Source organism: Platichthys flesus, chromosome 11 (genome assembly GCF_949316205.1).
Source record: "Platichthys flesus chromosome 11, fPlaFle2.1, whole genome shotgun sequence".
NCBI lineage: Eukaryota > Metazoa > Chordata > Actinopteri > Pleuronectiformes > Pleuronectidae > Platichthys > Platichthys flesus.
In genome coordinates, this window is record NC_084955.1 from 18,384,067 (window position 1) to 18,398,875 (window position 14,809).

The following is a 14,809-nucleotide window of genomic DNA, read 5'->3' on the forward strand; positions in this document are numbered from 1 at the left end:
ACTAACCTCAGCTGACACACACCGTTACTCTAGCTAGACAGGACGGATATGTCAGACACACAGGTCAAATAAATAAAGAGTGGGAACCTGAACCTTACTCTGGCACGACTTGTCTCTGCAGGTCAGCGTTCCTTAACCTGCCTCTAATCGCTGTCCCACAGGGAAATCTGCTCTTTGACCTTTTGTCGGCCATAACCTGCACTTCCTACAGGACGCTCAACAGACGAACTCTCTGTGATCTGAGTCTGCAAAGCTCCAGATCTGTTGTTGGAATAACTGGGAAGTTATGCAGAACTTTTCTTTGCAAGTGCATGTAGAAGAAGAGGCAACTAGAGGAAAAGATCAGAGGGAATCCACAATATGGGTTTGATTTATGCCGAAACAAGTGAAATCTAATGAATGCACTGATATGTTCTCAAATAAAGCTTGGTGCAGGTCATTGGAGCCGTACCCCCTGAAGGAGTAGTGAATTACCTCGCTCCTGTTACTTATAGGAACCCACCACCAACAATAACACGGCACATTTTGTCCAGATAGAGTCAGTTACAGGTGCAGCTGTTTCCTCCTGCATTGTGTGTGTGTGTGTGTGTGTGTGTGTGTGTGTGTGTGTGTGTGTGTGTGTGTGTGTGTGTGTGTGTGTGTGTGTGTGTGTGTGTGTGTGTGTGTGTGTGTGTGTGTGTGTGTGTGTGTGTGTGTGTGTGTGTGTGTGTGTGTGTGTGTGTGTGTGTGTGTGTGTGTGTGTGTGTGTGTGTGTGTGTGTGTGTGTGTGTGTGCATGTGGATTAGTTTAGAGTGGCCCTGCATTAAGTGTAGATGCTAACCTCTAAAAGGTATTCAAGCCCATTTCTGCCAGTAAAATAAAGGAAAGATGAATGTTGTGTTCAAATTCTGGAAACTATAAGGGAGCAAGTCATAATTTGAGATACTAACTCATGATTTTATGAAACTTACTCGTTATTTGGAGAGAGTAAGTCATTAGTTTGAGTTAGTTATTCATTATTTTCAGATATTAAGCCCTAATTTAAAGATACTAAGTAACTATGTTGAGATACTAATTCATAATTTTAGTATATGAATTCATTATTTTGAGATACCACGATTTTGATGGGCTTCCATAAAGAGCACCCTCTTTACCACCACTTCTCCTTGAGAGGAAAACAACTCTCCTGCTTAATTATCGATCTCTGAGATCTATAGTTTTGACCTCTCACTCAGTCTTTTAAACACTCGCCATCTTCCTCCACCTCTCCTCCTCAAGGTCCTCTTCCTCTGTCCAGCCACAAAGACGCCTCGTATATTAAATCAGCTTTTATTGATCCCTCTCTCTTTGGCCTTTTCCTGCTTGTAAAAACAGGAGAGATTTATCCTCTGCTCTGCTCCATCAGTCTTCTGTCATACAATTTCTTTCTTCCATCCTTTCTCCTCCCTCCTCTTTTCTAATTTTGTTAATTTATAGTCCTGCTCAGTTCAAGTCGTGCCAAAGCAATTACAGCTGAGCAGGATGAAGATGTATCATTAATTCTCTCTGTTAATTGAATCTCTTCCCTCCACGCAAATAATGACTGATTAGGCCCAGAGATTTCCTGGAGTTTTCCAGATGTTTGCACAGAGGTCGGGTTAATTCAGATGTTTAGACTTTAAGTGATTACACATCTGTTCTCTTTCATCTGTCCTCTTTATTTCCCTCACACACTTGATTTCCTTCTTCCAGGTTCACAGCAACAACCGCCACACCCAGGGCGTCCGAGTATTCAGCAAGGTTGAGTGTCTTTTCAAGCCCGGCATCCTCCAGCCGTGGTCGTCTCCGGCCCTCTCCCTGCCCGTGCCCCTGGAGGATCTGAAGGACCCTTCCTCACGTCACATCTCACTGCCGCTCGGCGGCCGGCCAGCTCAGATTCTCCGCTGCCAATTCTTCTTTGCCGACCGCTGGCTGCTCATCAGCGAGATATCCTTCCTTTCTGGTAAGAAACAGAAATCAATTTATCGTTATTTATCTCTAAATGGGAGATATGTGTTTTGTAGCTCTGGCAGACCATTTTTCTCCACAGCCACTTTCTAGGAGGTCCAGTAGAAGTTTGACTTTGTCTAAACAATAACAAAATACAGACACAAGCAACAGAAAAAGAGATACCTGAAAACCGATTGATGTATTACACAGCTTTTAAATTAGGTTTCCTTACACAGCAGGAGATTGTCCGGGTCAGACTCGTTCACAATAACAGGACAAAGTCCGGGACGTTCAGGCGACGGGTGACACCTGGGTGATCATGACTTAATCATTTTGATTCTCGTTGTCTTTACAAGTTGACGTCTTTGTCTGCGTCTTCTACGTGTATTTGGTTCCTCAGATATTTGTATTTTTCCAGTTTTGCATCTGTTGCGTTTTACAAATGTAAACAAAACGTCAGCTCTCTTGCTGGGAAATATAGACATTTTCCTGCTGTATTCTTACATGTTCGTAGTCTGGCATTTTCAGGACATGTTACTAGGATGTTTTCAGGAAAATGAGTTCAGTGCATGTCTGAAAGCAGCTTTAGTGTACGACTAATTAGTATTCTTTGGATGCTCAAAGTCAAGTGAAGTGAAACTCAGTAATCTGATGAGCTAAACTTGTTCTCTAATTCTGACCCTTTTCAGACCTTAATTGATTTAAGGAATCAGCATTTTTTACTCTCAACAATATTGTCTTGTCCCTGGCACAATTGTAATGCTGTACTTTATGGAATACAGATTTGAGGAACACATTAGGATACACAAACACATTTTTACAAAAAGAGTCAAAGTTGTAAATACATTGGCCTTCCACAAACATAACTCTCTCTACCCTCCTAATCTATTTCCAAATGTATCAAGAGTCTGAATAAGAAAGTGTTTGTTGGCTCAAAGCGTCGGCCAGTTGCTGCCTTGTTCTTACTGTCTCCCAGTTTAAAGACTGAAACACACAGAGTGCAGCGAAGAGGAATGGGGATTCGATATCTCCTTTAAGATTATACCTATCTGATTGGAAGTCAGGTTGAGGTCTGCTGCTCTACAGCTGAGATTGCTGCCTAATTAAACTGTCCTCTGTTCTCACACACACTGTCAGTTGTGGTGTGATAAGAATCAGCAAAGTGCTCGGTAATCACACTGTTCTCAGGTGGCTGAGGAGACTCGACCCAGCAGTGGTGGGGTGGCTGGACTCCTGCATTAACAGTGATAAATGTTCCGGTTCCAATAATGAAAAGGACCAAATCATCCAGAATGAACTTAAACTGACCAGAGCTGATCCACATTTACAAAGATTAATTGATTAGATTTTGGTGGTCAAGGTCACTGTGACCTTATACCTCACAAACCACATGTTTGCCATGTGAACACAAGATCTCAGGAACACCTTCAGGGATTCTTTCAAAATTTCACTTGGACTCACAGGTGAACACATCAGACTTGAGTGGTCCAAGGCCAAAGGTCAAGATCACTGTGACCTCGCAAACCCATGTCCTTTCCTTGTGAACATATAATCTTAAGAAAACCTCCATAGAATCCTTTCAAATTTGGCACAAATGGCCACCTGGAGACAGATTTACTGATTGATATTTGAAAGGTCAAGGTCACGTTAAACTCACGTAATATGTCTTTGGCCTCTTGACAGATCGGCTTCAAGGGAATTTCTGTAAATTTTGACCTGTTTGTTCATGTTTGTTAAATGTTTTCTGTCACAGACTCAGAGACACTGTGTCATGCTTGGTGGGATTTCCTCTGGAGCATCACATGAGCAGAACCACACGAAACACTTTCTGTTGCAATGAGCGGTTAAACCACTGATGTGTTGTAAATGATTAAAGCCGCAACAGTTAGTCGGAACTTGGTTTGCGAGCTAACAGTCCTTCACATTTGTCAATAAGTCTCTCATTAATTCCCGGTCACAAACAATATAATTGGTTCTCCTGAAATGAAAAGTCTTTAAAGCAACAAGTTGTGACCATAAATACAGTTTCCCAACAGCTGAGGACGCCCAGATGATGTGTTGTGCCATGAGAACAAAACCCCTAAAAATATGTCACATGATTCATTCTTATTAAAATGTCTCTTCTCCTCCTTATCCAGAGCCGTTTGAGGAGGATGTCACAGTGCCTGATTCATTTCCTCCTAGTCCTCCCAAGATTCCCGCCATCAGTTCCTCTGCTCCTCCTGTGAACCACACGTCCTCGTCACCCACATCGAGCCACAACTCCACCAACTCCACTGCTGAAGCTTCTGGTGAGTCCTGCTACTCTCCTCCTCCTGCTCTCCTCCCCCACATCTTCTTCTCTTTACTATCCTTCCACTCTCTGTTTTATCCATTCATCACCCACCATGCTGCTTCATCGGCCCCTCCATGCCGCTCTCTTCTGCCTCATCACCTCTTGTCACCGTGCCCGTCTCCTTCCCTGCAGTTGTGATGAGTGTGAGCATGTTGGCAGTGTGTCCAAACCATGTTTCTAAAGCAGAGCCAAAAGGAAAGGCGGTGCCAAAGGGGGCCCACGTCTGACGAGCCTCGCTCTTTATCACAAACTCTAAAATCCTTTGGCTGCGAGCCAAGATTCACTAAACCTAAAGTTGACGCCAGATGATTATCTCACAGTATTTCATTGTACTTAAAGTTCAGGAGAGAGCTTGCTAGAAAATAGTTAAAAAGGTTATAAATATCTTCAAATTCTTTCATTGTTTTTTATTTTTTTACATGTTGGTCTGGCTTTTAATAAATAATACCAAATTCTGCTATCCATGATTTCCTCTCTTCATCACTCTCCTTTGAGTCTTCTTCGCTTTTCACACATTCCTCCTTTGTCCATCCCTCGCTCCTCCAGAAGCCCCCATCAACTCCACCTTCATGACGGACACTACCGGTAACTGGACGCTGTCAGGTGAGAAAGAGCTAAAAAAAAAAAACTGACGGGATGAACTGAGGGAGGGGAGCTCGCTCTGTCTTCTCTAGTCCTCCTCCCGCATCTTAAAACTGTCCCACTGCTCAGTGGAGTATGAAGTATAACGGAGGGGGGATTACAGGGGCAGGCTTTGGCACTGGCCTCTGTCCCATGGGTGTGAGATATACAGTGCAGCTGTAGGGAAAAGGCGAACACTGTTATAGTACATTATATTTATGTACAATAACAACTTGGCTTCCTGTGGTCTAACAAACAGCATGCTTTTCTTTCTCAAGGGGAATCGCTCTCTTCTTCTCAGCTAAACAAAAACAGGCTTTTTAAAAGGCTGGAAATGGTTTTTCTGTGGCGTGTATGCTGCTTTGTCCTTGTTGCTGGCTGTGGCTGGACGGCTTTGTTTGGGTTTATTTATTACCCGCATCAGCATGGTGTTGAATTGACAGAGAGAGAGAGGGAGGGATGGATGCGTTGTCTGCTCTTGTAGAAATGTGGTGTGGAAAATTTTCTCAGGTAAAATGCATGTCTACAAGTGTGTGCTTGCAGGGTGTGTATTTGTGTGTGCATGGACATGAGCGCACCATGTATTGTATTTAATGCCGAATTTGTTTGTCTTTTTAGCTGAGCCAGTTTCACTCTGAATGTGATTTTAACTCTGCCGTCCCTTGTTTTAATAACACATCTCCCACTTGACCCTCAGAGGAGAAAAGCAGCTACATGATTCTGATTAAACATAAACTACAGAGCTGCTGAGAAGCAAAACAGGGATCACATTCTGTTCTCATGCAGCCGGCTCCTAGAGTCCCTGTGGTATGAGCGGGCAGATTGGATGAACGCTCACGCAGACAATCCCCATCAGATGATTATAAAGCCTGATGAAACATGCTGGTGTGTGTGTGTGTGACTGCGCTAAAAGAGCTAATGTTCAGTGTGAACAATGCAGAAACTCACACCAACAGTCGTAGCAGATAGACATCGCTGCACAATGCTGTGCAAATTACATATTTTTGTTTACAGCACATCAACACCAGCATCTGTTCTCTTTTCAAGTTGACATCTTCATCATTGTCTTCTATGTGTATCTCACCTCTATTTTAACAAAGGTTTTGCAACCATTAAAACAGCCACTTGCTCACTGTGACTATTTCTGAACATGTTCCTACTATGTTCTCAATCGGATATTTTCCACACATTCAACTGGCACGTAAAGCTCCACAAAATGTCTGGAGCATGTGGCGCCGACATTTGCGTTCTCACATCCAGCCGCTCTGGACAAGTTCAGGAAAATATATGGCATACAGTGCATGTCTTCAATCAGCTATAAAAACATTGGCCACTTCATCCTGTATTTTCCTCCTCTAGGATCGGAGATTGTGACTCCTAGAGCCGGTCTCCCAGTGGCCAAGGTTGACAGCAGTAATACGGCAATTCTGATTGGCTGCCTGGTGGGCATCATCCTCCTGCTGCTGGCTGTGATAGCCGTCATCCTATGGAGACAGTACTGGAAAAAGATACTGGGCAAGGTCAGTCAAAGTTGAGGTGACACATGTTTTTCCACCTTTATTTAGAGTTATAATTTGGATGTAACTGGGCTTTACCTGCAGGAGTTACTATGTGCTTATTTACCCAAAGTAGTATTTAACCATGGAGCCTTGGTTTTATCAGACAAACCTGCTACAATGGAGGAAAAAGACATTTAGTTTGTGGGACTCAAAGCTCAGTGTCATTAACTATACAATTAAGTTAAACTGCCCCTTTAACCAAGTTAAAATGATTGATGTCGAGCTGAGATAACAACTGTCCGTCTCTTGGCAGATGACCACTCTATCTCCATGTGGAGAGTCAGTTCACATTAACCTCTAACTGTTTAGAAGATTAGAGGCTGATTCCACTGTTTGATCACCATCTGCTTGAGGGATTCAAACGCTGCACTTTTATCACATGTGCCATTACAGGCCCAGGGTAGCCTGTCCGGTGACGAGCTGCGGGTCCACCTCTCAGTCCCCATGGACAATGTGGTCATCAACAACACGCACAGCTACTCCAGCCGCTACCAGCGCATCCATACTTTCCCCGACGACCGTGACCACGACAGGGAGGGAGAGGGAGAGTACCAGGAACCCAGCGCCCTGCTCCGACCAAGGGATCAAAGAGACAGCACTGGTAATTTAAACACACACGCAAACGACAGAGTGCATTCATAGCTACGTTTGGTAGCTACTTGGTCCAATGCATTTCTTATAGCTGAGCGGTTCTCTCCATAAAACCCATTCAGTAGCTTGAATATGAGAATATGTCGGCATGCTGCCGTCAAATAAAACATACCACATGATGAATACATGGTGGCAGAAACTGATCTAGAACCAGATGCACACAATTGGTAGGAGTCAGTGGAAAATGTTGAAAAATCCATTTGGTATTTAATTTACTACAATGGTGCATGTGGTTTGGACAGATTGCTTCATTTGCATGCCCATGTCCGTGCTTCTGCGGTCTCTATCGGTCATATCAATAAGAAAGCTCAGAAAAAGCTGTGGCGATGCATAATCAAGAAAACGCTGGTATTCTGATGAGTTTCACCACACCAAGCAAAAGTAAATCAAACCACCCTGCCAGGAAGAGCGCCTCTAACAGGATGCACAGCGCAGGGGGGGCACAAAAGAGCTATTGTTCCGAGAGAAGGGAAGAAAAAGAAAAGAGGGAGGAGAAAAAGAGGAGTAAAGAAAGAAAAGGCATTCCTTCACTTGCAGTGCACCACAGGAGGTCTGCATGTGTCTTTACTGGGCGCCTGTGTGAGTTTGAAATAACACCAGTAACAGAAACATTATTTCACTGGTTGGTGTTGTGTTTGGTTGTGGCCTGAGTGATGTAACTCTGCCTGATCTCACTCGTCTGTTCTGTGCTCCATGTGTCAATGCAACCCGCCTCCTCTCCTTTTACAATAATGGATATGCTAACATTGTCATGCTAATGGTTGTTATTATTATGTTTTGTTTTGTGTGTTTGTGTTTTGTGTCACGTGCCACTTTGTCTTGTGGGTGTGATCCATATCATGGTACCCGTGTGTACCCCCACCTCGTCTTGTGCCTGTTTGTGTGTGTGTGTGTGTGTGTGTGTTACGTGTGTGTGCCCTCCCAGCCTTGCTGTTAAACAACCCAGCCTATCACCTGCTCCTGTCAGATCACAGAAAAGGCTCAAGACCCCTGGTAGTCCCCGGCACCGCTCAGGCTCAGGAGAAGAGCCTCAATGTGCCCCAGGGTAAGACACCTTGGACCAGGCCGACACAGCCTGGTGGGGCCCCTGCCGCTCTTCTCTTTCTATCCAGAGCAGGGGTGTCACAGGCGCCCATGTAGTCCAATCTAGAAGAGAATACGGGCTATACACTGTAGCATGAGTCTACTCTGCATGTGTCTGACCTTCATCGTTCCTCCTCTTACTCACATAGTTAGTCTCTCTCATTCACTCACCACTCGAAATGACTCGTGCTTTGTCTAAAGGGTAAGTTTGGTATTTTGGGAATTTGTACACAAACACAGACTCTGACAAACTCAGACTCCTTTGTTTACCCAGGCCTGTGTTGTGGGTCTGTCGATTGCACTGTGTCTTTCCCTATATGGCACTTTGGTGTTGATTGAAATATCTCAACAACTGTGGAGTTTTTATTTTGTGCCACCAGCAGGCCAAAGTTTTTACTTATCCCATAGACAGTATATAAGATGGACAACATGGCTGCTCTACAAAAGTGAAGCCAAAGCGTCTTGAATGCCCCCCTGGTGTTTGGCCACAGCATAGATCATAATTCCACAAAAAAAAACACACATTGAGTACACATCAATGATTTTTCTTTAAAATGGTTTCTGTCATTTTAGTTCATTGTCATCACACTGGTGTCTGTTCAAATGCTCATTGTTGTGTTGAGCTTAGCTTTAATTAATCATTTATTAAGTTTAGTTATTTATTAGTTATTTTTTGTCAGTGGATTCTAATTATGTTACGAAACACTGTGACAGGATGAGCTGCTGCTTGATGCAACAGACAGAAATCAGTTTGAACTAAGATCCCAGTTGAACATACTGGGCCGAACCTTCAGATATCTATGAGTGTGTGGAGTATTTGGGCCTTGGTGGACATATCTGCTCTACTGAGTGCAATTCTAGTTTCTTTCTATTTATACCTCTATATATCACTGAAAGTCATTTTTTTTAGTTATTGTCAAATTGAATTTCCCCAAATCCAAACTATCCCTTCATAACAAGTTGTCATCATCTGATTAGTTTACTCATTAAGTGTCTCAAAGCAAAGCTGTTTTTAATCACACGGTTCTTTTAGTATAATCCCTCTGTTTCATCCACCCTGTCTGTCTCCTCTCCCTCCAGCCTGTGGTTTGGATCTGGACATGGAGAAGGGTTTCCCCCCGACTCATGAGGAGCCTCCTCCCTACCCCGGCTCCCCTCCCTACCCTTCCCTCTCTCCCCCTGTATCCCCACCACTACCACCCAGCGTCCCCCATTATGCTGAGGCAGACATTGTGAGCCTGCAGGGTGTCAGCGGTAACAACACGTACGCTGTACCCGCCTTGACCTCCTCGAGCCCGGGGGCCGACGCCACCCCTCTGCCAGAGCTGCCGCGCCAGTGTCTGATCTTCAAGGAGAAACTGGGAGAGGGGCAGTTTGGGGAGGTGAGAAAAAATCTGAAAATATTTTCCGTGTGTATATGTGTGTGTGTAAGGGTAATTGTGCTTTAACGATGTGTGCATGTTTTCGGTTGAAGGTGCACCTGTGTGAAATCGAGAACCCTCAGGACCTTCCCAACTTGGAGTTCCCCTTCAACGTGAGAAAAGGTCGCCCTCTTCTGGTAGCAGTGAAGATACTGCGACCAGACGCCTCCAAGAACGCCAGGTCAGTGACCTCAGCCACAGCTGAGCCTGCTCATTCACAGTTTTTCTTCCAACAGCTGATCTCACAGTTTCTCATGAGTTCATCAGACTGCAGCTTCATTCACATTATCTAAAATATAAAAACATTTTCTAGCACTGACCTGTACATGCGATCGGTGGATTGGGCTCTGTGAAGTTGAAATTGGTATTTCTATATTGTATTTGGAACAACAACTAGTGAAAAAATTGCTGCATCATTGATATATTTATCATATTAATTACAGCCTCATATGTAGAGGTGACAGACAGGACTGAGTGCATTTGATAGACTTCTTTCTGGTGTCACTCAATATTTGGTTATTAATACTGAAGGGGATTTTGGGGGAAAGTACCAGAATTATTACTTCCAGCTGTGATTTTGAGGTTACATGTGACCTTCAGAGGACAGAGAGTAAATTCCAAATCAATCAGCCATCATATAATATTGCTGCTGTGTCAGTAATCAGACTCCCCTCATTCCTTCTCCATAACATATACTGCAGAGGCAAAGGAGAGACGTCCACAAGTTCTCATACTCTGGTTCGGTATATGCTTCTCTGTGGGTTTCCAGACGTTAGAGTCACTCTACCAGCTGCTTATTTACTTTGGCTCTCCACACAGTTTGTGCTTGGCAGGTAGAGTCGGCCCGTGTGTGAGGAGCGATTGTCCACAGGGTTTATATGGAAGGTCAGAGAGGGCTGGAGCGACACATACATATTGACCAGCAAAACAAATGTGATGGGGGCTGAGAACCACAGAGCTACAGACCAGGGTGTTGATTCTAGAGCTCGGCCAAGTTATCAGTTGGCCGGCGAAAATCAGCCGATGTGAGCGTTTCACAGAGATTGGATTCAGTGTTTGTGTTTGACAACAGGCGCTGATATGTAAAGTTTGAATTTACAGAATAAACAATGAAGAAAAGATATGTATTTGTGTTTCTAGATATATGATAAAAATGTGTATTGTCCTGATATATGTTCTATATATTCGTTGTTTTCTTTTCATTTAATTAATGGAAGGTTTATGGTTGAACTGGAAAATATTATGTAACAATTACATTATACATTACATCAATCCATATGGGTTTGATACTGACATCTCAAGAATCATTGGCTTTTTTAAATATGAATACCCGGCCAATATATTGGTATCGGAATTGTTTTTCTATGTAATTTGGTGTTTACTCAGTAGTAATGTAAAACGTGTTGACTGATGAAGCTTGAATGCTAACGTTTTTTCTGTCATCCGCTCTCAATCCTTTGCTTTATCTCCTTCCTTTCTATCCTTCTGTCTCTGATCTGATGAATCTGACTTTTCCTTTGCGCCCTCGTAGGAACGACTTCCTGAAAGAGGTGAAGATCCTCTCTCGCCTGAAGGACCCGAACATCATCCGGCTGCTCGGAGTGTGTGTGAGCAGCGACCCGCTCTGCATGGTCACCGAGTACATGGAATGTGGGGACTTGAACCAGTATCTGTCCCACCGAGCGCTCCTGGATAAGACGGGGCCGTCACACAACTCCCCGACCATCAGGTGAGACTAGAGTCTGCACATACACACAAATGGAAATGCACAGACGGCCATTTAGTGATTTATTTATTGTTCCCTCCATCTGTCATCTTTACCCACAGTTACCCAGCCCTCATCTCCATGGCCAGCCAGATTGCTTCAGGAATGAAGTTCCTGGCCTCCCTCAACTTTGTGCACCGGGATCTGGCCACGCGGAACTGCCTGGTCGGAGGCGAGAAGGGCGAGAGCGGGGAAGAGCGGGGGGGCGAGCGCGGAATCAAGATAGCCGACTTTGGCATGAGCAGGAATCTGTACGCAGGAGACTACTACAGGATCCAGGGCAGAGCGGTGCTGCCAATACGATGGATGGCCTGGGAGTGTATCCTGATGGTGAGAGGACGGGGAAGGATGGTTGATATTTGATAAGATATTGAAGAGAACTACTGAAGGAACAAGGGACATGATCCCATTTTAAATGATATTATGAAGAATTGACTTCTGGAGAATAACTTTGATACTTTAGGATGACGGAGCTGATCTGTGTGGTTGTGTGTTTCCAGGGTAAGTTCACCACGGCCAGCGACGTGTGGGCGTTCGGCGTCACTCTGTGGGAGATGCTGAGTGTTTGTCAGGAGCAGCCGTACTCCAACCTCACAGATGAACAAGTCATCGACAACGCTGGCGAGTTCTTCAGAGACCAGGGCAGACAGGTACAGCGCACACAGACATACACACACACACAGGAGCAGCTGAAATATAACTTCTTTTAATTTCCATTCTCTTGTTTTCCAGAAGACAGAAAGCAGACTTTAAAATAAACATCTTCATAGTTGAATCTACTGTTTGTACTCTACTCTTCTAAAATGTTCTCTCACCAGGCTCTAGTTGGGCTTCACAGTGAGATAGATGTCACTGAAAGCTGTAAACAGAGCCTGACCTCACGACTGTGGTACTTCATGATACCTGATGCCCTCTAGTGGCGGCTCTGTTCAGCTGATGAAGATGTTAGAAGCTACAAAGTGGATCCTCACAGATAAAATATTTGTATAGTTTTACTTCTGTGACTTGATTTTAAGACTTATTTATCTACAAATCACCAAACACATCCGTCATATCTATCAACACCTGTGATGCATAGATTGCACTCATGAGTAAATGTCTTAGCATTATTATTATTATTATTCCTGGTTAGCAATGTGGCTTCACAGCAAGAAGGTTCCTGGTTTAAATCCTTTGGCTGGGGTCTTTCTGTGTGGAGTTTATATGTTCTCCCTATTGGCTCCAACTCCCTCCATGACCCTCAAAGGATAAGCAGTATAGATATTGGATGGATACTTATTATTGGATGTAATATTTATGAAAAGATGCCAGACTTTGAAAAAACTGTCACTCAACTCTCTCTCCCTCTCTCGTGCAGGTATATCTGAGCAGGCCAGCCGTGTGTCCTCAGGGTCTCTACGAGCTCATGTTGAGCTGCTGGAACAGAGACTGCAAGCTCCGCCCATCCTTCGCCGACATCCACTCCTTCCTCACCGAGGACGCGATGAACATGGTGTAAAGAGCGACTCGGAGAATCTTTGGAATGAGATAGGACGTCACAGAGGGGAAACTTCTCGTGCGTTTTTGCGTCCTTGCTGCAGGGGCTTAGCTTCTGGGTCAGTGTGGTGGAGGTGCTGCACAGCAGTGGCAGATGAGAGGGGGAAGTGGGTCGTTCGCTTTTATATTTAGTAGATTTTGAGGGGGGTGGGGCTGATGCACCGCTGGTTCGGTTGATTTCCTCTTCAGGCCTCAACCCCAAAAGCAAAGCTAATATCAGCTTTAGATACTAAACAGCCCGTGCTACATGTCAGTGGTTGGTGGTGGGTGCAGTGTGCGTAGGAACTTTCTCTCTTCTCAGATACTTTAGGTACGAGCGGGGTTTCTGTGACTGGGGATTCAGTGCTGTAGAAAATGCAGGAAGTTGCAGAAGCTCAAATGTTTTAAAAAGTTTTTACCGTGAGCACAGCAAGTTAGAAATGAACAGGTGTAAGGATTCATGACTTTTCTTCACTCAACACACACAGGAATTGTCTTAGTATTAATAGTATATATCGCCCACTCTACATCAGTGAGATCAGACACAGATTAATCCAAGAGAAGATCTTAACACTCTGACATGGCTGACGGTTAACTCCGCTGTGTAGAACTATATATGATGACCCGTCATCAAAATGAAGAAACCAGTCGCCCCCCCCCCCCCCCCTCCCCCCTCTGCTACAGATGCCCCATTGTAGTCAGAGAAGAACTCAAACCCTACCTTTTAAGAAGAAAAAACAGTGTCCCCTGCCAAGAAGACGTCTCAGCTCCGAGGACAAAGGCTCAGGCGAGGTGAGCCGGCCGCTGCCGATCCAGATGTGATGCACAAACTGGAGCAGAGAGACAAAGCTGCCAGCTGGAGCAGCCATCGGGGCATCTCCAGGTGTATTGGTGATTTTTTCAATATATATATTTATATATATATAAATGGTTTTGACCCAGGCAAGAATATATGTAAAATTCCACAATCAGCTGCACTTTAAATCCTACAAACCCGCCCCCCCGGCCATGATGACACTCTTCTGCCCGAGGGGCCTGATACGATATGATTCCTGTCGATGTGGATTCTGAAGCATCTTACCTGCAGTGATCTGCCAGTGGAGATGAACACTCATCGCAAGATGTCTTTTATAAAAGGACATAATCTCTTTGCCTTTTTTAATCCTCTCCACCAAGGCGTTGCCAAACCATTGGATGTAAAATATTATTTTTGGAAAAAAGAAAATGGAATGGCACCACCAGTTCATCTCATGTCAGATGTATGAAACCCTTTTTTGTTGTGAAACTGTCAGTGTGTTGAATTTATGTTTACTCATCAAACCATTTCGAGGAGCACAGTCGGTGGCAACGGGATGCTGGTACTGGTTTTAGTGTGAATGTGAACATCAGCCTATTGCGTTGTGTTTCGTACATTAAGCTGACCGCGGTAGAATCGATGCATCTACCTTACTGATTGTATCGCACTGTGAGTGAGTCCTGAGGTGATGGAGATTAGTAAATCCCACGTTTACTAATTGTGAATGGTCGTGTCATTTTAAGTCATTTTTGATACACTGTAGTTCAACTAAACCCGTTTTTTTATATATATATATATATATATATATATATATATACTGTATGTACTTAGACACTCCTTGATGTCTGACTTCTTCCTTTTAGATTCTTTGAAGTTGACATTATAGTTTGTACAGAATAAGGACAGAATTGTAATTTCCTTTACTAATATATAGAAAGCTCTTTGTTACATTTGGGGTCTTCTGTATCTCTGTAGAATGCTTGCTACCTTGAAGCCATTGTAATTCATTGTGTCGTCTATTTTTGTAGATGTTTTAATAAAGTTAACCTTTTCAAATAAATCAAATTGTGCTATAGGGCTGCAACTAAAGTTTTTTGATTAAGTTATTTTAAGTCG

The 14,809-nt window shown here is 43.9% G+C and overlaps 1 protein-coding gene across 4 annotated transcripts in view; it reads left to right on the forward strand.

Annotated features, from left to right (window-relative positions):
* The window catches only part of ddr1 (discoidin domain receptor tyrosine kinase 1), a 38,985-nt gene extending 24,192 nt beyond the window's left edge, over nt 1-14,793 (forward strand). The window contains exons 9-20 of one of the 4 annotated variants that reach the window (XM_062399900.1): nt 1,711-1,960; nt 4,086-4,238; nt 4,829-4,885; nt 6,263-6,423; nt 6,856-7,063; nt 8,081-8,158; nt 9,277-9,578; nt 9,671-9,798; nt 11,149-11,346; nt 11,445-11,712; nt 11,883-12,032; nt 12,740-14,793. In XM_062399900.1, coding sequence (XP_062255884.1) covers nt 1,711-1,960; nt 4,086-4,238; nt 4,829-4,885; nt 6,263-6,423; nt 6,856-7,063; nt 8,081-8,158; nt 9,277-9,578; nt 9,671-9,798; nt 11,149-11,346; nt 11,445-11,712; nt 11,883-12,032; nt 12,740-12,880 — 2,094 coding nt within the window. In that variant the 3' untranslated portion in view covers nt 12,881-14,793. Of the gene's footprint in view, nt 1-1,710; nt 1,961-4,085; nt 4,239-4,828; nt 4,886-6,262; nt 6,424-6,855; nt 7,064-8,038; nt 8,159-9,276; nt 9,579-9,670; nt 9,799-11,148; nt 11,347-11,444; nt 11,713-11,882; nt 12,033-12,739 lie in introns of all 4 variants that reach the window. The other 3 variants (XM_062399899.1, XM_062399901.1, XM_062399903.1) reach the window with 3 other exon arrangements.
* Nucleotides 14,794-14,809: the final 16 nt, after the last annotated feature.